Below are 25018 nucleotides of genomic sequence, written 5' to 3'. Positions count from 1 at the left end.
TTGAGCCTTAAACAATCTAACTTAATAAAAAAAATACAATAACTACAATTATTACATGTGAACAATATTCTTTATTGTCATATCCAATAATTTTTTTGAGTCCGTAAGCAAGACTTGTTTTTAATATTATTAAAAAATTATTATGTGGTTGTTATTTACACGGAAAATCAATTTAATTGGTTTGAACACTGATATTATCCCCCACTGATCATAGATAATGATGAAATGGAAATTTTTTGGCAATATATAAATCCATTATTGAAAGCTACGTAGCCAGCGATATAACGTGGCAAGGACTGTATATTGCCCCCATCCATGGGAGAGAAATTTAATAAACAAAGGAAAAATAATAAAAACCACATCTATAAATTGTGAATCCAATGATAGTGCAAGTACAAACTCAAAGTTTTAGGGAGCCACATAAGATAGCAAACAACCTAGTACTATAAAGTTATATTATGGCAGGCCCAATGAGACCTCAAATTGTGCTATTTGGCTCTTCTATAATTCAGATGAGTTTTGATAATGGTGGTTGGGGTGCTATTCTAGCTAATTTGTATGCTAGAAAGGTCTTTTTCTTGCTACTCTATTTCATTTTACTATGGTTATTTTAATTTTATGATCATATTTTTTCTTACTCTCCCATTACATATACATACTTCTTCTATTTTTGTTTTATATATATATATATATATATATATATATATATATATATATATATATATATATATATATATATATGCCGTAAATATTTTAATAGTTTAAATTAATGTTTAAATAACGGTCATATAAAAACTTTTTAATTTTGATCAAAATATGTGTTGCAATAATGATTATTGTCGTCATGCTGTAAATTAATCACAACTTATTCTTTGTCATAAAAAATAATGAATAATTGTATACAAATAGACACTTTCTGATATCATTTTGTTGTCGTTGTTTTTGCAGTAATTTATACTTACACAAATATATTTAGTTACTTTAACAAATTTTACTATTTGTTATTTTGTTGTTTACTTGTTGGAATGTTATTAACTATAATATATATCAACTTTAAGAGTTTAGTTCTATGATTTAATGCAAACTTATTGAATGTAACTGATCATGAAAAACAACATGACAATCAGAGTAGTTTTTCTTTGAGCACTTTCTATCTTTTATTTAACGATAAATAAATAAAATTTATAATCAAAGAGATGAATATGCATTTAAATTTTTGTATAATATTAATAATGAAAGTAAATTTATGTATAATATTAATATGGTTGATGATGTATATAGGCAGATATAGTGTTGCGTGGATACTCAGGTTGGAATTCAAGACGCGCTTTGGAAGTTCTTGATGAAGTTTTCCCAAAGGTACCTAACAGATTCCAATGGTATCTTAATGGATATTCCATTAGATTCTTTTCGATGTTCCAATAATTGATTTCTTTTTTAATATTATATTAATATATTCTTGCATATTTAATAAATTTCTTCTATCATATTAAATCTATATTCCTTTTGTTTGACCAATGGAGGCTAAACGTCACAATGGAAGCAACTAATTGAAATGGTCTAAGTACCTTGATCATAACACAAGGAATCTTACAAATATAATTTAATTGAATTATTGTACAAACAAAAAATGGACATATTTTAATATGTTTGATTGTTTAGATTTTGACTTAGCTATAAATAATATGATTAGTGAATTTTTTTATAGCGAATCTGAACGTGAAAAATTATTTAACATTATTCGGTTTTCCTAGCATGAACATAAACATATTATTCGATGTGTGACTTTGTAGCACGTCTTATATTTAGAATGTGAACATCAATGATGTTTGACTCGATAGCGAAAATTTGATAGAAGAAGCTCAACGAATCTTAAATCAGACTCTAATATATTTGTTTGTATCTGTAATTAATTTAATTAGGATGCTTATGTGCAACCATCATTGGTAATCATCTACTTTGGTGGAAATGATTCTATTCACCCTCACCCATCCGGTCTTGGCCCTCATGTTCCTATTGAAGAATATGTTGAAAACATGAGGAAAATTGCTAACTATCTTAAGGTAAATAATTATTTCTCACTGCTTGCACAAATAATTTGTCTAAACTCAAAAAATATTTAACCTAATAATCTATTTGTCCAAAATTTAACACAAATAATATATAAAACTTTTCAGAGCCTCTCAGATCATATCCGCCTCATATTTCTCACCTCTCCTCCCATCAGTGAAATACAAATCAGGAAAAAACTCAGGTTCATCCCATTTCTGTTTGGTTAATATTTTTTGTTGAAAAATAATATACATGATGTTATCTCATGGCCCATGCATACATTAATACATATATTGCAAAAATATAAATTTTCATGAACTTTCAGTGCAACACAATCTGGAAGAACCAATGAACATTGTGGAATATATGCAAGAGCATTAGTGGAGCTATGTGAGGAGATGAACTTAAAAGTCATTAATCTCTGGTCTGCAATCCAACAAAGGGAGGACTGGTTAGATGTCAGTTTTACGTAAGTAAACATTTTTCTTCATGCTTTTACTCACATGGCAACACAGATAATAATTTTAAAAAATAAATAAATTAAACATAATCATAAATATTGATGCAGTTGTCTGACACCAATACAGATACAGAGACACTTTTTTTCAAAACGTGTCGGTTTAAATATTTAATTATTATTTTTTAGGGATGGAGTTCATTTATCAGCTGAGGGAAGCCAAGTAGTTTTGAAGGAAATATTAAAGGTACTTAGAGAAGCAGATTGGAAACCTAGTTTGCATTGGATGTCATTACCAACTGAATTTGCTGAGGATTCACCATATTACCCTCCAAGTCCAGATGGAACCACCACAATAAATGTCTCCTACAGTATTCCTCGAAGACATTTGCAATGGGATCTATAGAAATTAATACTAAATTATATGCATTATTATGTGTGGCGTGGTTTGATTCATTCAAGCAATGATTGGAAAAGAAGATTTGCAATTTATTTATTAAGAATGATGGAATTTCAATTGTGTGGAGCCTTTGGAGAGGTTGTTGTCTTTCATGTATTTTTCAATAATAAAAGGTAGAGTTCTTTCACGTGGTGAAAGTCCCTACTCTTTGGAGTATTTTTATTTTGATTTATTTGTTGTAAATTTTTATGTATTATTTTATTCTCAATGTAATAGTGATTTATAAATTTAAATTTACCTATCATGCATATAATCTCTGTCTGCGATATGGTTCTATAATCACATCTACATCTCTATCAATATCTTATCTTGATTAGTGTACTGAGTGGATCATGGTTCATAAAATTAAGGGTTATCTATAGACATGTTTAAACCTAGTCATACTTTTTTTCTAAGAAACCCTGGTATATTATTACGTACCATTGAGTTTTTTAAATTTATTTATACCAACTTAACGCTTGAGCTATATATAACTTATAAGAGCATATTTATTGGCCAGTTTCTAAGAAACTCCACAGCTACTATTATATATATTTGTGATGGACAAATATTTATGATAAACAAATACAAGCGATCTTTTATTCCACCAAAAATAAATCTTTCTTACAATCCTATCACATGTATATACGGAAGAGTATTAAAATGATATGATAAAAGGCCTCTTTCCTTTTAATTAGAGATTATAGATTTGAACTCAATCCTAAACACACAACATAAATTTCTTGTAAAAAATATACTAGCACACAACAATGATAAATCATTTACTAAAAAAAATATTATCACCCCCATTGTATGCAACCTATGTGGGTAATATAAACTACTATCCTATAGGTTGTCTTAGGAGGATAAAAAACATAAAAATAAATGTGTATCGGATATAAATTTTTCAACTTGCAAAAACTTACGAGGAGAAAAAATAAATATATGGTAGCTAATATAATAATTGAAAACAAATAAAAAATACTTAACTTTTAGTGGAAAACTACTCAAAGAAAAAGGTAAAAATCATAAGTCGTCTAGATAAAAAATAACTTCAGTATATTAATTAAACGAGGTAATAAGAGAATCTTAAAAAATGCATAAATAGTGTCAACAAGGTAAAACAACAAAGCTCAAAAACTTTCAATTTGAGAATGAGAAGAAAAAAATATCTAAAACTCTATTCAACAAACTATGTGCGGTGAATGACATCATTAAATCAAACAACGGGGAAACTTGGTGGAATTGGGAAGCAATCTTTGGAGAGGATGTTTTGATGCATTTGGTTCCGAATGCCGCTCTCACTAACACGGCCGCATCGGGTATGGCAATAGGGGAAGATCTCAAGGAGTTATGCGAGCTCCTTCAAGGTGTTGAGTTGGACACATCGGTAAAGGATGAATTTCATTGGAACCTCACATCTAGCGAGGATTTCACCGTGTCTAGTGTTTCTAAAAAGGTGTCGAGTGCAAAAGAGATAGCATGGACAAACTCCATTATGAAGTTGTTGGATGTTATTTGGAAGACAACAATTCCGACAAAAATCAAGACTTTTTCTTGGAGATTCTTCATCAATAGACTACCATTGAAAGACATTCTTGTTAATAGAGGTGTGTCCACCTTAGATTCCATGGATTGCCCTTTTTGTTCTATTTTTCCGGAATCGTTAGATCATCTTTTTTATCAATGCCAAGTAACAAAGGAGGTTTGGAATAGAATTATCTTGTGGTTGGGCAAGGTTGCTAACTTATCTCAAGAGGATTTCAAGAGCTTCGGGATGATCCAAGAAAAGGTGAAAAACACCAAAACCAAAGAGATTCTAAACTCTATATGGATAGCTTTAATTTGGTGCATATGGAATATGAGAAACACAATCATATTTGATAGTGGTATTTTTAGTCATGAGGAGGTGATTTCTAATATTATGTTTTTCTCTTGGAGATGGGTTAGTAGTAGGGAACCTTTGCGGAAGACCAATTTTTACGATTGGTACAAATTTCCTTTACAATGTAACTATCATTCCTAACGTTTTCTTGATGTAAGGGTTGCACCCCTAGTGCCATTTCTTATATTCAATTGCTTATTAAAAAAAAATATCCTGATTATATTTTGTTGATCCAAATTGTGATAGAGTATTGTTATGTTCCACGAACCTTTTGTCCCAACATTAGTTCGATTCAACTATTATCGAATCTAAAATCACTAATTTTATGAAATTGGTTTGAAAAAAATAAGAATGAATTTTGTCACTTTTTTTCTCCCGCTTAAGGGCTTCACACCTCTCCCCTAGCTTATCCCTTGAAAGGTCGCTAAAGCCCATAACATCGTCTTGGCCAGCAATTATCATATAAACAAAGGATTCGGCCCTAAACAAAGGACGGGAAGCATCCGCAAAAAGACTCTGTCTTTCAGTTGTAGATAAACCCTAGACAAATTAAAGTATAGGTCCTCAATAGCCACTGTAGAAGCAAATTTCTCTGGGGTGTTAGGTACCTAAGATGGAAGAATAACAGGGAGCCAAAAGAAATGAGTAAGAGCCTTTTGCTCGCCACGCTCTGAAAAGAGACCGCGCTTAGAAGAATCTCCTTCAACAAGAGTAAATAGACTATCACTCTGACTCCTCTTGGTAGGGGAAAGAGACGGTAAAGGTTCCCGAGCAGAAAAGCCAGATGCCGTAGTAGTCGGCTGACCCACCTCCAGAATCGTGACTAGGATACTATTTGTTACTATTGCTAGGACAACCATCACAGCCGACATCCGAGCCTCTAGAGCATAAGTAGAAGCAATAACAGGAGCCATGAACATCTGATTGGACAAACTAGTTGTAAGGCCTTAATCTTTGGAGAACGCAACAGCCTTTGGCAACTGATCCATGTTATGTGAAAAACACAAGTTATAATATTAAAAAAAAGGTGCCACTGATACCCATCCTCACCAAAGAGTTTTTGTCTCTCGGAACGATCAGACGCACTAATTATTGTGTAAGTATTTATTCGTTTAGTTTTTTTGTTAAAAAGAGAATACATTGTTAGGGCCAACTCCTTATTCATATTCGAATATGTGATACCATGCAAATAGATCCTCTACCATATTTACCTCCTTAGAAGACAGAGGAGTCAACCCATAAAGGTAAGAAGGAAGAGGCCAAAAGAAATGAACTCTAAACCAATACCTTAGAAAACTACCTCTATAAGATCGGGCACATTCCATTGGGGCCAAATATGACCAGAAGGCCAGATAGGCCTCGGGAGTGACATGTCTCACCAACACAAAGCTCTATAAGAAATCTTCCCAATCAGAGGCAAATAGTTGAACCAATGTAATTTTTGGGCATCATCTAGCAAAGTACGAGCTATAGAGAAAAGGTCGAAAAAGAGCCTCGAGTAAGGTTTTTAAGACTAGATGGAACACCTTCGTGAAAATCCAAGCTCTAGGATGAAGCTGCAGGGGGCAACTTTTAGATGGTCTATTACAACCACCTCAAAATCAAAGAAGGGAAAGCATATGCCCACCTTAGTGAAAGACACTCGTATATAGAGGAACCGAACAACTCGCGAAAGAGCTGCACCCCTATCCTCCAGGCCTATTTGTAGAATCGCCCAATCGAGGGGATTACCAATTGTGATGTTGGATTTGGTTATAGCATCGACGGTGTTCAAAATACAAGGAGTCTCAACTATTTCAGCGGCCACCCAATGGTATCTATTCGCATTGGCTGACTCAATCAATCGAAGATCCTTATGGGCCAATACGTCATCTCTATTATGATCATTGGGACTGACCCACGACATGACATCATGCCGCCCCTAGTATACCAGATGACGAGCGATTGCAGAATCACTATGATCATGACCAGTTACTCCCCAGTATGTTTTGAAAATTAAAGTTGTTGGCACATTCCTTTCTTTGACGTGCAAAAGGAAGCAAAGATTTCCCGACAGGGTTTTCATCCCGATCAATCTTCTCCAGAAAAAGAGCCTCTGAAGAATTCCTAGAAAAAATTTCATCTGAGCATATCCCTTAGACGCCCTTTGTGTTTCCAAATCATCACTCATCGGAATGATTTCTGGTTTAAAATTCTCGCTAACAAAAGGAAAGGAATGGGATTCATACTCCATTCCCCTTTTTGAAGACGAAGAGACACTACCCTCTGAATCGATCGTGACAATAATAGGGTTATCACTCATCATAAAGAAAATGTAGTAAATGCTTGAGTAAAAGTTATGGTAAAGAGAAGATACATTTGGATATGGAGACAAAAGCGCTAAAGTAAGGAAGGGGGCCGACGAATCGAAGCTTTAAAGCTTTGAAATTTTGAAACAACATTTATTCCCGAAGAAAGTGATCTCAGATAAGAAAGAAGGACTCAAAGAGACAAGGGAAACTCGGTCTACAAGATAGCGAAAAAGTTTCTCCATACTCTCTCTCCATCTTCATATAACAAAGGCAATCAAACGGATAAGATCGAAAGCAAGAAACAAGGGTGAATCAATGATCAAATGTCATCTTGGCAAAACAACAAAACTCATGTGTACTTAGTATACATAAAACTGTGTCACATCACCTCATTCCTTTTCAAGTCACACGTCAAATAAAAAATGGAAAAACGTTTCAATAATGGGATTGCATTTAATACCTCGTATTCACATCACGCTTTGGAAAAACCAAAGTGGTGCATGCTAGCCGACGCTTGGACAAACATCCTCAAAGGCTAACCACGACCACTAGAAGACTCCCCCAGCATCTAGCATGCCCAAAAGTCTTGGTGGAACTGTTATGTGCCAACCAAATTTCCAATTACACGAGGCCCGTTATCTAGCCTGCTTCACCAAACCCAAGGTATAAATACCTTCATAAAAGGTTATCAAGTACACAATCTCTAATATCCACTTTTACTACCATTATCTTTAACTCTAAGATGTATTTGTCGTTGGAGTGTTAACCATGCAGGTGCTCCTTTTTTCTTAATTCGTCGCGCCGAAGAGTAATGACGTCAATTCAAGATCAACATCTCTAGTTCAAGAAACAATGTGATTGCAACCTTCGATCTGTGGTATCTCATCGTTGTAGTGCTCAGGAGGCTTCGAGTTTTCACAATCCTCTCCATTTTTTATTCCGCAACATAATATATTCCATTAAAACAAGTTTTTTTTTCTATTTTTCATGGATTTAATATAATAATTAATTGTTTTAATTAATAGATTGAATTTTATTAATTAAAATATTTGTATAATTATAACCAGTAGAGTGATTAATTGAGTTGATATATCTAAATAGAATTATTAATATATATATATATATATATATATATATATATATATATATATATATATATATTAATAAATAACATGTTGATATTTTAAAGACATGTATAATTTGAGATTTTTTTTTTTTTGCTTGCAAGACTTTTGAGACGGAGGAAGTATGTATCTAGAGCGGTGGCCATCGTGCAATCCATTTTTGAGTTTTTTTATGGGTCCCACCAGCCATATCATCTCAAAATAATTTATCTAATATTTATTTTATTGGTGTAATTCAAATGGGTCCCACAACTTTACCTCATAAAGTAATTTGATTGGGTACCACAATTTTTTAATAGTTGCATTGCAATGCAACTCTACTATGACATGACAAATTGATTCAATATTTAATTATTATATTGATGTCTAGTTGGAGAACTCATTGAAAAATATTACCATTGGAGATGCTCTTAGACGATGGCACACGGTCTATATAAATGTAGGGCCTTTAATGTGATATGCCGGTGAACACGAATAAAAAAATGTCAATTATTATCCATTTTGTTCCTTATCTATTATTAATAAAAACCAATAATTCTTCAGATGATCCAATAAAATGGGTCTATTAATAAACGCTAGGTGATAAGTCCTTTGACATATCTTCGACATCACCATTTACTTAGTACAGATGAATATGCTCAAGGGTTGGAGATTCTTTGTTTTAGATAGAATTAGAATCTTAAATTTGTTGACAACACAACACTTATGAGTAGATAAGATAAGGATTGTTGAATGTTTATCATGTGATAACTGATAAATGACATGTGTTATTAACGATTGTGGCTATGGCTAAATAAGATAAGGACTCTCTAATGTTTATCATCTAGCAAAAACTATTATTTCGCTTTTAGTAGTAGTTAAAGAAAGTAAAAGTACACCATAAGTTATTTGTGTTGAAAGGATAATTGATAGTGTTATGTGTTATTTAGAAAATAAGTAAAATAAGTTATTTGTCTTAGGAAGTTTTTAATTTTTTTAACTGAAAATTTCATTAAAGCAAAAAGAAGAGGAGAACAAGATGCACAAAGGGAATCAAACCAAGACCCCTTACCAACAAAGTCTAAGCTTAGGGATACCCTCTTTGTCTAAGAGGTACTCCTTAACTAAAGTGGAATGCACAAAATGAAACCAAGAATAACAACGAGTAGATAAATTCAAATTCGTGAGAATATCAGCACAAAAATTGGCTTCTCTATAAGCATGAGAGATCATGAACTCGGTATTGCGAGTATGTGTCAGGCAACAAAGTCAACGAAATCTGATATTCCAAGGAACCAGGCTGGAATCTGAAAAAGCATTAACCACCAGGATACAATATGTTTCCAACCAAATCTTTCTCCAACCCAAACATAGAGTTTTCTCAATAGCAACAATTACAGCTAAAAATTCTGCCATGACCGAGTTACCTTCACCCATGAAGTCGCAAAAACTTCCCAAGTGACAAGTTTTATCATGACAAAAAATTCCCCCACACGCAATCAAGGAAGGAGATCCTATAGTCATCCCATCAACGTTAACTTTAATCCACCCCTTAGGAGGAGAATTCTATAAGACTTCTCTCATTGCTAACGGCAAACGCGGATGCAAACTAATATCAAAGCTTTTTAAAATAGAGAAGCTAGTAATGGGGTTATTAGAGCAACTCGACGTGTTGTCACCCACCAACTTAGCTCTGGAAAAAATGGCAGCAATGCAAGTCTTCCAATGCAGGGCTTTAGCATCAAATCGCCTACTGTTCCTAGCTTTCCAGACTTGGCAAAAAAAATTACACACACAAGACTTAGCGACCACACTAGCCCGCGGGGACCAATTGGAGTTCAGCAAAGCAAGGCAATCATGCATACTCCTGATAATACCACTAACCTGCAGCTTGCTAAGTAACCAATTCCATATGTTTTTCACGAACTTGCAATCAAAGAAAATATGTTGAGTTGTTTCCATGTTTTCACATCACAAAGAGCACATCGAAGGACCAAGGAAACCTCTTGAAGCCAAGTTCTCATCCGACGACATTCTATTATGAAAGATACGCCAAGCCAACAAGAGTGAGAGAGAGGGATATTTTTATCCCACAATATGTATAATGAATCCCAGTTGCTCGAAAGGATCGGTTTCTGAATGTTGCAGTAGGCTTGCTTAAGACTTAAGTCACCATTCATCGAGTTCAACCAAATTAAATGGTCCTCGAAATCCACCTCAGGCAGAGGAATTGCAGAGACCAAAGCCAGGAGGTTAGGATACGCCAATTGGATATTTGCAGGAATACCTCAATTCCCATCAACAATCCAGTCTTTAACCAACACAGCTAGAATTTTATGAAACACCTCAAGAATTTTGAACAAGTTTACTAAAGGTTCATCTAACCAATGATCTAACCAAAAATTCACCTTAGCACCGTTCCCTATAATCCATTTGGAATTGTCAATAACAGTTTTGAAGCTCTCTTTTATGCTTGTCCAAATAGATGACTTAATGTGGTAGGAAATAATTCTGTTCTTTCTTATTATCCTAGAGGTCGGGAGCTTAGACCAGCAACTCTGACCCTTTGCAAAATTCCAACGAAGATGAAGATTAGTTGCTGAGTTGAAAGAAGTTAAAGACCTGAGCCCGAAACCTCCCTCCTTCAAACCCTTGCAGCAGTTTTTCCAAGCCACTGTCACCACTTTCTTTTGCTCCAAGTTACCACTCCATAAAAAGTTTCTCATCCAAGAATTTATCTGTTTTATGAGCGCTCCAGGCCAGCTATAAACTGAAATGCAATGCATCATTATGCTCTAGACAATAGACTTGATCAACTGCAATCTACCAGCCATAGAGAGAATGCTGGCTTTCCAGCTAGCAAGCCTCGACTTTATCTTATCTGCAGTAAAAAGGAAGTAAATAGGCTTAGGTCTACCAACAAAAATAGGAGCCCCTAGGTAAATAAAAGGGGGTCTGGCCATTGTAAAACCAATCAAATCAGCCAAAAACTTGAATCTTCCTAAAGACATGCCACCTGCATAAATAAGAGACTTAGCTTTGTTACAATTCTGGCCATAACAAATAGCATACTCATTAAGTAAATTGGCTATGGCATTTATGGATTTATGATCTCCACGGCAAAAAATCATGATATCATCAGCAAAAAGAGTATGTGAAGGCACAAATGAACTCCTAGAGGCTTTAATGAGATTAATTTGATTAGTCTCCACAAGATGAGAAATCCCTTTGCTTAACACCTCTTCAGCCAGGCAGAAAAGAAGAGGAGACAAGGGATCTCCTTGTCTCACTCCATTAGTGCACTTGAAGAAACCAACATTCTTTCCATTAAATCTAATTGAGAGGTTAGCTGAATGCAAATAGTATGAATCCAGTTAAAAAAATTTCTCAGCCTCTAAGACTTTAGGTTTAACATCCCCAAAAGTACTCTTGTTCCACTCTTTTAACTTGTTTTTCAGAATTCTTAATTTCTTGTCTAAAATGAACATAGGACTTCCATACACTTTAATTTTCCAAGCTTCCTTAATGACTCTTTCGCAATCCTCATTTAAAGTACACATTTTGAGGAATTTAAATTAGGACTTGAAATTGAACTTGTCAAACTCACAAGAAAATAAAAGAGGATAATGGTCAGACTTCATTCTAGAAAGAGTGTGACACACCACAGTGCTACAGGCATCCACCATGTCTAAGTTACATATGACCCTATCAAGTCTTTTCTCAGTTAGGTGCCTGCCCTCTCGCCCATTACCCCAAGTGAAGAAATTTCCCACAGTAGGCAAATGTATGAGATGGTTAGAATCAGACCACTGAAAGAATTCTCTCATAGGAATGTTGGCAGGAGTATGCATACCTCTGTACTCCTCTGCACTTATGATTGCATTAAAGTCTCCAATAAAATACCAAGGAATCTTTTTATTAGATATAAGATTGTTAAGGTTTCGCCACAGGTTTCTTCTAATAGAATAGCAAATGGAAGCATAAATAGCAGAAAAACCAAAAACCATATCCTTAACTTTAACAGAAAAAGACACATTTTGATCATCAATAAACAAAATATTAGGGTTTAGGTGAGACTTACAGAAACACCACAGGTTTGGCAAGAGACCTGATCGCGACTTTGCGTGTCTATTAGTCGGGATAACTGCAAGTGCACAGTCGTGTCGTGTAGTTTTAAAAGATATCGAATCCACAGGGACTATGAATCGATCTACCGTTATCTAAGGTTACTATGTAAAGCTAGGAGTACTAAAATTTCGATTGTTCCTAAGGGAAAGTGATTGTGAGAAAATAAAGAATAATAATAAAAGACAGGCATCAGTATGTATTTCGTTTAACTAAAGGTAATCCGAAGGTCCATTGGCTTTTGCATAATTAAATTAAAAATCTTTACTAATTCCATTGATTAAAAATCCTCGTCTCAAACTTTCGCTCTGTTGATTCAGACTACTATCCTAATCCTAATGTACGCTTTCGCCATCCCATTAGATTTTAGAAGAGCTTTTTGGAAACAATGTAATTAATAAAATGCCTATTTTACGAGGTTGTTATCTATTTAAATCTCCTAATCTCAAACTTTCGCTCTGTTGACTCGGAGCAAGCTAATAACCCTAACGTACGCTTTCGCCATCCCGCTCGAGTGTAAAAACAATTTTTGAAAATAAATAAGTTCCAATTAGTTTTAATACGCTTTCGCCATCCTTAAAACTAATGTCCTATGTCTACTATCTGGTTAAAGATCTCAAACTTTCGCTCTATTGATTTTAACCTTTGACCGTCCTAACCCCTCAAACTTTCGCTCTATTGGTTTTAAGACTTACTAATTAAATTAGACATATAAACCAAAAATAAGTGATAATTAATAAAACATAATTAAGCCAATTTATTTCGGATCCCTACGGTTAACTTACTTTACATACCGACACCTTTAGTAATTTAGCCAGACATATTAATACGATTAAACATGCATAAATCGGTTCGGTTCATAATAATAAGCATATTAAATGGCATATAATATATCATGCAAACAAATATAAATAAGGCGGTAAATAAAAAACCTGAATTAAATAAATGGTAACTGGATCTTCAAGTACTGAACTTCCACCACAGGTTGGCTGGATCGTTCGGAATTTAAATGGCAGAAAATAAAAACAAGGAAATAAAAGCGATAAATCTAACGTAAGGCTAGATCTACGAAAAGTTCACAACAATTTCCAGTGTAGAAATCGTTGTGAGAAAATAAACGGTTGAATGAAAGCAGAATAAAGAAAAGCGGTTCGCGGTACAATTTCGGCAGCACTTCGTTGGCAGGAAATCGGACTCATTGAAGGGAAGTAGCTGGCTCTATTTATAGGCGAGGCTTTGAAGTTGCTTTGCGTGAAAAGAGGAGCTTCCAACAGACTTGGACGTGGAGACGTGCGTCTCCGTTTCTTCAGGAAGACTTGAGACGTGCGTCTCAAGTGGAGAGAATCTAGGGGCAGTTGGAGACGGGCGTCTCCTCTTGGTGACGTGGCAGAAGAGAACGTGGAGACGTGCGTCTCCACTTGCTTGCATGGTTTGGGCTACGCATTTTTGTTCCTTTGTGGGCTGGTTCGTCTCTTTTGGGCCTTTGGGTCCTTAATTGCACCCTTCTTTCACTTCAGCACTCCCTTTTCATCTTTTAGGCATAAATATTGGTCATTTAAGCTCTATTTTCTTTCCTTTTCGCAAATAGTCGTAATTGAAGTGTAAAACCTGAAACAAAGCAAATACTCGCGTAATATCATAATAAATTAACATAATAAACGGAAAATGCTATAAATATCTATGGATTTTAAGCTAAATATACGATATAAAATCGTGTTATCAAATTCCCTCAGACTTGAACCTTTGCTTGTCCTCAAGCAAAATAACAAGATAAAGATAAATAAAACACACTTCCACCACGTCGTTCGGTCATACTTAGCTACATAGTGTTCTTATTTGAAAATAATGATAATGATTCTAGCAATAAACTTATAGTAACAACACTAAATAACTCCCAGTATACATACCAATCCGAATCATGCCATTATAGCTCGACCTTTTTGACTCGTCATCATGTTTCACCCTTTTCATTCGCGCGCAATCACATTAAGCCCATTATCTTGACACGCACATAGCAGAGTAGTCGGTTAGTGACTATGATCCTTCTCATGGAGTTCTGGCACAATATGTGGTATACTCCTTAGCACTCACTTGTAGATTGTGGGGAATCGGACAATAGTCCTTCCTACCAAGTTCAGTACCAGACGACTTCTGAACCAATCGACAATGAGTTTTTAAATTCTTTGTATTTGAGATTTGCGACCGTTAGGTTAAATGATCTTGTGAGGATCACCTTACTTAGTAGGCACATTTCTTCTTATGGTTAAGCACATAATTATTATTATGAGGATCATACACTTATATTCATCGATTCTCTGCGTAGTTTGTATCTAAGACGGTGCCGACTGCTAGAATAAACTACTAAGGGTTATTTCAAAACTTAAAGTCGATGGTTTTGGTATAACGGGTATTCAAATCGGTTACGCATACTCGGGGGTTTTAGAGTGTTGGGACAATAAGGATATTGACTATATTCAGTTTCAATGCGTTGAGTGTTTGAGTAGCTTTGTATTTCTCGAACGTGTAGGGTTTGCGTTTATCGTTTAGGAGCAAAAATTTTTGTTATGGCTCAAGAAAATGGAAGAAATTGAAATAACTACGGAATTATACATATAAGACTTAAATTCCATAAATATTCTTTATTGAATTAGAAAAACATTACAAGGAAGGGAAATAACTGAAGGGAAAAATAAAACTAAAGGAAATAGAAATAATACGACTCCCCCAGACTTAGATGATGCAATGTCCTCAGTGCATAAGAACTACTCCTCATTGTTGCGGTTTCGAGAACTGCTCGCGCCTCTTGTACGAACACGGCGACGTCTATCAGGAGGAGAGTCATTCACACGAATGTCAAGATCATGCAAATATGTAGCAATTTCAGTGTATTGACTTTCGTTCCTAATAGCATAGTCACGGTGCTCCTGTTGCATCTCTCGGATGAGCCTAATTGTTTCAGTTTGGTTTGTCTGCATAGCTTGAACGAGTTGATCTTGGCGTTGAATAGCAGCATACATGGCTTCAAGAGTGATAGGCGGAGGGTTGTTTGGAGGAGGTTGGTTGACATCAGCTTGCCCTTGGTTGAGTTCTTCTTCATTTGCATCCATAGGTTCATTAGGATGTTCTTGTTGGTCATCTTGAGGGTTGTCTTCAATAAGCCTCCAACGTTGAACATAACGGATGTTGATTCTTTCAGGGCATGGAAGGATGACATAAGGAATAGGAACTTTGTTGACGACCAAAGTGTATCGGCCATCATGGCGGGGTGAAACCAAGTGGGAGTCACGGCAGTAGGTGAGATCGAGTGACTGAGCGGGCTTCATGAGATGTGAGAAAGAGAGGAGCTCGTCACCAAGACCTAAAGCACAGGCCAAGGAAGTAATAATGCCGCCAAGCAAGAATGGATTTGTAGCGGGGGCGTTGACTAAACCATGGATGTGTTGGAACATAAACGGTGCGGCATTGAAACGGATATTGTTAAGCGCACAGTAAAGGAAAAATAATTCATTTTGGTTTACCTTGTGGTTGTTAGATCTCGCAAAAATAGTATGCCCCAAGACACGTTGAAAATAACGTATAGCGGGGTTTAGAATGTGAGAAGCATGGAGAGCTCTCCAACCGGTAGGATTTTCTCCAGTGAGATGGAACCAAAATTCAAAAGCGAGTTCCTCCCAAGATCGACCATTGAGTTCTTGAAAGATTGAGCGGTGAGCAATTGGTGCATGATTAAAATGCAAATATGAAGCTACGACATCTTGATCTAGAGCATATTCACGGTTGAACATCCGAAATTGGATGCTACCGGTTGAGAGTGGTTGATTAGAGGGAGTGTCGTAGTTGAAAGAACTCAAAAATTCTAAGACGAGCGGCTCATAAGTAGGTACGGGTTCGGTACAAAGATGGTGGAGGCTAGATTTAGTGAGCAAACGGGTAACACCATCAATGAGACCCAAAGTTTCTAGACACTCGGTGTTCACAAATTTTGTGGGAACAACCGAACGTTCGTAGAAGGCGACATATTTTGTTCGTTGAGCATCATTGTCATCATCTCGGAAGATAATGTTTGAAAGGTCGGGAGGTGGTCGCTCGGGACGCTCACTACGGATGAATGAACGTGGAGGCATGGTGAGTATGGAAATGAAAAATAGAAATGTAGTGTGGAAAAATAGAGAATGGTATGAAAGTTGTGAAGAAGAAGAGTGGTGGTGGTGTGGTTTTATAGTGAGGTTTGAAAATGGTGTGGTTAATGGAGAATTAAAATGGATTAATGGTGGTGTTTGAAGTTTGAATAGAATAGAGAAGTGGGAAATGAATGGAGTTTAAGAGGTGAATGATGGAGGATGAATGAGGTTTATGGAGTTTAAATGGAATAAATAAGGGAAGAATGAGGAAGATTGAATTTTGAAATTCAAATTCAAAATTCAAGAGGGAAAGAAAATGGTCTGCGTGGTCAAATGCAGACTGCTGGCCTTGGGAGACGTGCGTCTCAGGCAGTCAGTCTGCTGGGGCAGAGCATGGAGACGTGCGTCTCCTGTCCCCTGATTCTTGTCAGCTGGTCCCACACAGATGGAGACGGGCGTCTCCTGTTGCAGGCAGGTGGGTCACGCATGCAAGTGACCAGACAGTGCTGACAGATACCATAAATTGTCCATCAGTTCAGAACAGTGTCGAATTTTAATACTATTAACAGCAAAAATGATAACCAGGCAAGTATATATAGCAGTCAATAGCAGTGTAATATAACACAGTAGCAGTAATCAAAAGAATTTTGCATTTAATATTAAACCAGTACTGAGTGTTAACAGAAGCAGAAAGTAAAAGTGCAGAAAAATGAAAATCTAAACTAGGAATAGAAATTACTAAAACTAGAAATAAAATCTAATAGTCTAATACGGTAACATCTAGCCACGTCTATTGTTGTGCTCATTAGACTGAATGTGTTTGAAAACTTCGTCGAACTGAGCATTTACGGTGTCGATAAAATCGAAGAACTGCATTTGCAAAGTGTGTAGCTCGTTGCGCACATGTTGTACATCTTGTTGTAGCGCAGTGATGGCTTGCTCGTGCGTATTCAGATTAGGCATTCTTTGATTCACCGATGCGGTAGGTGTAGCAGGTTGTTGTTGCTCGAGCTCGACATCAGTCATATCAACAGTGTAATCATCAACGGAATCTTCAGAACGAGTTTCAGGCTCATACTCAGATATAGGTTCATCAACAGGAAGAGGTTCATAATCAGGAATGGGTTCATCTTCAGGATTAGGTTCATAGTAACCAGGAGGTGTTTCAGGTTCAGATTCAGATGCAGGCATTTCCTCATCAAAATGTTCATAAGCTTGAGGAGTTTCAGGTGATGGCTCTCTCTCAGGAATCTGACCATAGTAAAGCCAGTTGGCAGGGTTGTGCACACTCGTCCTAGGATTCGGTAAGGTGAACTGATACCAAACTTTGTTATCAATGAGCAATTCAAACCGATCAAGTCCAAGGGTACCGATGATACCTCGATTAAAGCAGAAATTGATGTCCATAGAGGTATGGGTACCATAAGGTGTCAATCTAAGCAAAGGTACTCTCATTCCTATGGCATTAGCAATCATAGTGACAAATCCGCCGATCCTAATGGGTGAAACTTCGTCTTGCGTGATGCGCTCGAAGTTTGTTAGCATGAATGCGATGGCATTGACCGGGCGATTCTGAGAGGAGCAGAACATGATGAATAACTCTTCTCTAGTAACTTCAGTGACATTATCAGGCTTTCCAAAAATATAGTGAGCAAGGATCTTGTGAAAGTAGCGGAAAGCAGGATTGTGGATGTTCTCAGATTGAAATTCATTCTCTTCAGGATTGTCGTGTCCAGTGATCTTGCCCCAGTATTTTTCCAACTCCCAGTATGGAAGATTTTCTTCAGCTACTTTGGCGTATGCATCAGGTCCATGAGGTAGTTCTAACATTTCAACAAAATCTCGGATGCAGAAATTAAACTCCATACCAAAGAGTCTAAAGAGAATAACTCCTTTTCTCAGCCCTTGTCCACAGTTTGGAAGATAGGTCAGGGAGCTCAAGAATTCCAGAGTGAGCTTTCGGTAAGTGCTAAACTTGCGGAACAAGTGAGAACCAGTCCAACCAATTTGGTTAAGCAGGTGTAGGATGCTTTCTTCGATACCAAGTTTCACCATAGTTGGTTGGTGAGGATAGCAAGTCAAATCCATGTGTCTTTCAGCCAGCTTGTTAAATCTTGCTTCTTGTCCTCTACCACGGAACACAACTTCCATATTATCAACTTCTTGCATCGTAGTTAGTAGTTAAATGAAAAACCTAGAAGTTGAAAATATTAAGATTAAGTTAGAACTAGGCTAGTGTTCATTTTTAAAAATAAAATTAAATAAAACAAGTTATAATAATAATTATTATAATTATAAAAAGGAAGTATTTTCTCGAATTAAGATAGCAGCTATAATTATAATAATTATTATAAGATGTATGAAAAAATAAGAAAATTAAAATTTAGAATAATTAAAAATAGAATAGTTAAATGAAAATTAAAGGTTAAAAATTAAAAATAAAATAAAATAAAAATAAAAAGAATAAATAAATGTGGGTTGTCTCCCACCAAGCGCTTTGTTTAATGTCGTAAGCTCGACGATTTTAAAATAGAAAACTATTTTTTCGAAAGAGCGGGCAGTTCGTCAAGTTTAAAAACTTCGATGTTTTCATCGTATTCGAGATGATGGTAATACTTAAGACGTTGCCCATTTACGACAAAAGGTTTGACGGTTTCTCCTTTGATTTCTATCGCTCCACTCGGAAATATGTTAGTTATTTCGAAAGGGCCAGACCATCTAGATCGTAACTTACCAGGAAATAATTTTAGTCTAGAATTAAATAGAAGTACTTTATCGCCTATGCTAAAATTTTTCCTAGATATACGCTTGTCGTGCCATTTTTTCGTTCGCTCTTTATAGATTTTGGCGTTTTCGTAAGCGTCTTGTCTAAGTTCTTCTAATTCGTTTATGTCTAGAAGTCGTTTCTCACCAGCGGCAGTGTAGTTTAGGTTTAAGTTCTTAATGGCCCAATAGGCTTTATGTTCTAACTCTACCGGTAGGTGGCATGATTTTCCATAAACGAGTTTGAATGGGGTAGTTCCTATTGGAGTTTTGAAAGCTGTTCTATAAGCCCATAAAGCTTCATTTAGCTTGGTTGACCAATCTTTCCTAGATATAGCAACAGTTTTCTCCAATATTTGTTTTATTTCGCGGTTAGATACTTCTACTTGTCCGCTTGTTTGTGGATGGTATGGTGTGGCTATTCGATGATTCACTCCATATTTTCGAAGGAGTTTCTCAAGTATTCTTGAAATGAAATGGGAACCACCATCGCTAATTACCAATCTTGGCACACCGAACCTAGGAAGGATGACGTTTTTGAAAAGTTTGATAACTACTCGTGTATCGTTTGTAGGAGAAGCAATAGCTTCTATCCATTTTGAAACGTAATCGACGGCTACGAGTATATATTGATTTCCAAACGACGACGGAAACGGTCCCATGAAGTCTATTCCCCAGACGTCAAATATTTCTACTTCTAGAATGCCTTTTTGAGGCATTTCATCGCGTCTTGAAATGTTTCCAGTTCGTTGGCATCTATCACAGCTTAGTACAGCAAAATAAACGTCTTTCCACAGGTTGGGCCAGAAGAGTCCAGATTGAAGGATTTTGGCGCAGGTTCTAGATGTGCTATGGTGTCCTCCACACGGTGCAGAATGGCAGTGTGTTATTATGCTTCTTATTTCTTCTTCGGGTACACAACGTCTAAAGATTCCATCGGGGCCTCTTTTGAACAGGAGTGGGTCGTCCCAATAGTAATGTTTTAGGTCATGGAAGAATTTCTTCTTCTGTTGGTAACTTAGATCAGGAGGAAGCACACCAGCAGCTAGATAGTTTACGAAATCTGCATACCAAGGTGCGTCAGATCGGGCTAAAGCTATTTCTGCTAATTTGTTGGTTTCAGAGTTTGGACGGTATGGTTCGAATTCATTTGCTTCTAATTGGGCGATGAGTCTTTCGTAAGGGAAATCATCGTCAATTGGTACTTGTTCGGGTTTCAGATTTTCCAATCGAGAGAGGTGATCTGCTACCACATTTTCAGTGCCTTTTTTATCTTTAATTTCCAGGTCGAACTCTTGTAGTAACAAGATCCATCTCAAAAGTCTTGGATTAGCGTCCTTTTTGGTTAGGAGGTACCTAATGGCGGCGTGGTCAGTGTATATGATTATTTTGGCTCCTACCAGGTAAGAACGGAATTTGTCTAATGCAAATACGACAGCTAATAATTCTTTTTCTGTCGTGGCATAATTCATCTGAGCTTCGTCTAGGGTTCTACTCGCATAATATATGACATGTAGTTTCTTATCCTTTCTTTGTCCTAGAACGGCTCCTACAGCATAATCACTTGCGTCACACATTATTTCGAAAGGCTCATTCCAGTCGGGAGGTTGCATAATTGGCGCAGAGATTAATGCTCGTTTAAGCGTTTGAAATGCTTCAGTGCATTTATCGGTGAAAATAAATTCGGCGTCTTTCATAAGTAGTTCAGTTAAGGGTTTGGTTATTTTAGAGAAATCCTTAATGAAGCGTCGGTAAAAACCAGCGTGTCCCAGAAAACTTCTTATTTCTCTAACGGTTTTGGGAGGTTGAAGGTTTTCGATAATTTCGATTTTTGCTTTATCAACTTCGATTCCTCTATCGGATACGATGTGTCCAAGTACAATTCCTTGTCGAACCATGAAATGACATTTTTCCCAATTAAGGACTAGGTTTACGCTTACGCGTCGTTTAAGTACCAGTTCGAGGTTCTCTAAAAATGTTTCAAAACTTCCTCCACAGACAGAGAAGTCGTCCATAAAGACCTCCATTATTCCATCTAGGAAGTCGGCAAATATTGCCATCATGCATCTTTGGAAGGTCGCGGGTGCATTGCAGAGTCCAAAAGGCATTCGTCTATAAGCGAATGTACCATAAGGACAGGTGAATGTGGTCTTCTCTTGGTCGTCAGGGTGGATAGGAATTTGGAAAAATCCGGAGTATCCATCCAGATAACAAAAATGCGAGTGTTTAGCTAGGCGTTCGAGCATTTGATCTATGAAAGGTAAAGGGAAATGGTCTTTTCGGGTAGCTTTGTTTAGCTTCCTATAGTCAATGCACATTCTCCATCCAGTTTGGGTACGTTGTGCTACAGATTCTCCTTTTGCATTAGTGATTACAGTGACTCCTCCTTTCTTTGGTACGACGTGAACAGGGCTAACCCATTTACTATCGGATATAGGATATATTATTCCAGCTTCTAGCAGTTTTTGGATTTCCTTTTTAACCACATCGCTCATAATAGGATTTATTCGCCTTTGATGTTCCCTAGAGGTTTTACTATCGTCTTCGAGCATAATGCGGTGCATACACAGAGAAGGGCTTATACCTTTCAGGTCTGATATGTTATATCCTAAAGCGGTAGGGTATTTTCTTAGGACATTAAGTAATTTTTCAGTCTCGGTTCGTCCTAAGTTGGCGTTCACTATAACTGGTCGGTTTAGTTCTTCGTCTAGAAATTCGTATCTAAGATCGGTAGGAAGTGTTTTCAGCTCTATAGCAGGTTTCTTAGGTCCAGGTATAGGATCGGGAGTTAAGGCTAAGCATTCACTCAGGTGGTTATCTTGATATTCCTCACGCCAGTTGTCATCTTCAAGAATTGGCGGCATAGGAATTCTTAGGATCTCGGTTTCCTTATTTGGTTCGGATTTTATTTCCTTGACACACTCGTCGATTATGTCAGCAGAACAGCATGTGTCAATTATAGAAGGTGCTTTTAGGAATTGGGAAAGTATAAATTCTATTTTCTCTTCTCCTACTTCGAAAGTAAGCTTTCCTCGCTTTACATCTATAATTGCACCAGCGGTTGCTAAAAATGGTCTTCCTAATATGATCGGGATGTTAGAATCTTCTTGGATATCCATAATGATGAAGTCAGTTGGGATGTAGAATTGACCTACACGAACAGGGATATTCTCTAACATTCCTACAGGGTATTTAACTGAACGGTCAGCTAGTTGAAGAGACATTCCCGTTGCTTTAAGCTCACCTAGATTGAGTTTCTTACAGGTCGAAAGAGGCATCAAACTAACACTAGCTCCTAAGTCGCACAAGGCTTTCTCTATGATGGTTTTTCCAATTACGCAGGGTATAGAGAAACTACCAGGGTCTTTCAGTTTTGGAGGCATGTTATTTTGGATGATAGCGCTACATTCAGCGGTAAGCGTTATAGTTTCGTTATCCTCGAGTTTCTTTTTGTTTGATAAGATTTCTTTTAAGAACTTAGCGTACGAAGGCATCTCAGTTATGGCTTCTGTGAACGGTATGGTTATGTTTAATTGCTTCAGAAGTTCTACAAATCTTTTAAATTGCGCTTCGGTTTTTGATTTAGCTAATCTCTGAGGGTAAGGAATTGGTGGCTTATAAGGTGGTGGTGGAACATAAGGTTTCTCTTTTTCGGGTTCCACTTCGTTATTGTTCTCATCAGTCTTAGCAGTTTGTTCGTCAGTTGTTTTCTTTTGGGTTTCCTTTGGCTCTTGTTGTGACATGGGTACGTTTTGAGTTCTAGGATCTATGGGTCCATCGTAATTCGTTCCACTTCGTAGTGTTATCGCGTTCGCATGTCCTTTAGGATTGGGTTGAGGTTGAGCAGGAAACGTGCCAGCAGGGGCAGCAGTAGGTGCTTGTTGTTGAGCTACTTGTGAGATTTGGGTTTCTAACATTTTGTTATGCGTAGCTAAAGCATCTACTTTGTTCGATAGTTGTTTTAGTTGCTCGCTATTGTGGATGTTTTGATTCAGGAAGTCCTTATTGGTTTGTTGTTGGGAAGCTATGAAGTTCTCCATCATGATTTCTAGATTTGACTTCCTAGGGGTGTTTTGAGCAGCTACAGGCGCTTTTTGGTAGCCAGGTGGTACAGCAGGTGCTTGTCCAGGCGCGTACAACGCATTGTTGTTCTTATAAGAAAAGTTCGGGTGGTTTTTCCATCCAGGGTTGTACGTGTTAGAATAAGGGTTTCCTTGAGCATAGTTTACTTAATCAGATGGGACTCCAGTCAAGAGTTGGCATTCAGCAACTACATGTCCAGTCAATCCACAAATCTCGCAGTTAGGTGTTACAGCGGCAGCGGTGGCTGAAGGAGTGATGGTTAAGTTCTCGATCTTTTGAGTTAAAGCGTCTACTTTAGCGTTAACGCGGTCTATACCACTTATTTCGTACATTCCTCCTTTGGTTTGGGCTTTCTCTAGAGCGGCTCGTTCTCCACCCCATTGGTAATGGTTTTGTGCCATGTTCTCTATGAGTTTGTATGCTTCATCATGGGGTTTGTCCATTAATGCTCCGCCAGCAGCGGCATCTATAGTCATTTTAGTGTTATATAAGAGACCACCATAGAAAGTATGGATGATCAGCCATGGTTCGAGTCCATGATGAGGGCATATTCTAAGCATGTCCTTGTAACGTTCCCAAGCTTCGAAGAGCGATTCATTATCTTTCTGGGAAAATCCGTTGATTTGACCTCTAAGCATAGCAGTTTTGCTAGGCGGAAAGTATCTAGCTAAGAATACTCTTTTCAATTCGTCCCACGTAGTTATGGAATTGGAAGGCAGGGATTGAAGCCACGCTCTCGCTCTATCTCTCAAGGAGAAAGGGAAAAGGCGTAATCGAATAGCTTCGGAACTAACGTTGTTGGCTTTGATAGTGTCGGCGTATTGCACGAACACAGATAAATGGAGATTGGGGACGTCTACAGGGCTTCCAGAGAATTGATTCTGTTGAACAGCTTGGACCAGTGAAGGTTTCAGTTCGAAATTGTTTGCCTCAATCGCAGGTGGTGCGATACTCGAATGCGGTTCAGCGCGCGAAGGAGCGGCATAGTCTCTAAGAGGACGAATAGCAGCCATCTCTAACTTCGGGGTGATTTGATTAATTTGATCAGTAAAAATCAATTCCTGATTAATCGGAATTTCTGCTACTTCGGGAAGATTGCGAGCTCGTTGACGTTAATGAAACGTTCGATCTCGTTAATTCGTTGTATTAAATCTCCTCCTTGTGAACGAGTATTTGGCATACAATCGTTCAGAAAGAAAGGGAAGAATTGTCCTAGTCTCTACGGTGTAACAGTGAGTTACGATATCGACTTAAATAGTCCCCGGCAACGGCGCCAAAAACTTGATCGCGACTTTGCGTGTCTATTAGTCGGGATAACTGCAAGTGCACAGTCGTGTCGTGTAGTTTTAAAAGATATCGAATCCACAGGGACTATGAATTGATCTACCGTTATCTAAGGTTACTATGTAAAGCTAGGAGTACTAAAATTTCGATTGTTCCTAAGGGAAAGTGATTGTGAGAAGGTCCATTGGCTTTTGCATAATTAAATTAAAAATCTTTACTAATTCCATTGATTAAAAATCCTCGTCTCAAACTTTCGCTCTGTTGATTCAGACTACTATCCTAATCCTAATGTACGCTTTCGCCATCCCATTAGATTTTAGAAGAGCTTTTTGGAAACAATGTAATTAATAAAATGCCTATTTTACGAGGTTGTTATCTATTTAAATCTCCTAATCTCAAACTTTCGCTCTGTTGA

General features: G+C 37.0%; 2 protein-coding genes and 1 non-coding gene across 3 annotated transcripts; all 3 read left to right on the top strand.

Annotated features, from left to right (window-relative positions):
- Positions 1–318: 318 nt before the first annotated feature.
- Positions 319–3214, top strand: LOC131639702 (GDSL esterase/lipase WDL1-like). Its single transcript, XM_058910174.1, has 6 exons — positions 319–569; positions 1282–1359; positions 1923–2063; positions 2178–2254; positions 2378–2521; positions 2699–3214. Exons 1-6 carry the CDS (start codon positions 459–461, stop codon positions 2913–2915), a joined length of 768 nt encoding a protein of 255 aa, XP_058766157.1. The 5' UTR covers positions 319–458; the 3' UTR covers positions 2916–3214.
- Positions 3215–4224: 1010 nt separating this feature from the next.
- On the top strand, positions 4225–4974 carry LOC131639708 (uncharacterized). Its single transcript, XM_058910180.1, has one exon. It carries the CDS (start codon positions 4225–4227, stop codon positions 4972–4974), a length of 750 nt encoding a protein of 249 aa, XP_058766163.1.
- An 18876-nt stretch (positions 4975–23850) lies between these two features.
- LOC131639710 (small nucleolar RNA R71) lies at positions 23851–23957 on the top strand. Its single transcript, XR_009295023.1, has one exon. It is a non-coding gene; the product is annotated as a small nucleolar RNA R71 (small nucleolar RNA).
- Positions 23958–25018: the final 1061 nt, after the last annotated feature.

Source organism: Vicia villosa, unplaced genomic scaffold (genome assembly GCF_029867415.1).
Source record: "Vicia villosa cultivar HV-30 ecotype Madison, WI unplaced genomic scaffold, Vvil1.0 ctg.002743F_1_1, whole genome shotgun sequence".
NCBI lineage: Eukaryota > Viridiplantae > Streptophyta > Magnoliopsida > Fabales > Fabaceae > Vicia > Vicia villosa.
This window is presented reverse-complemented; position numbering and strand designations above follow the sequence as displayed.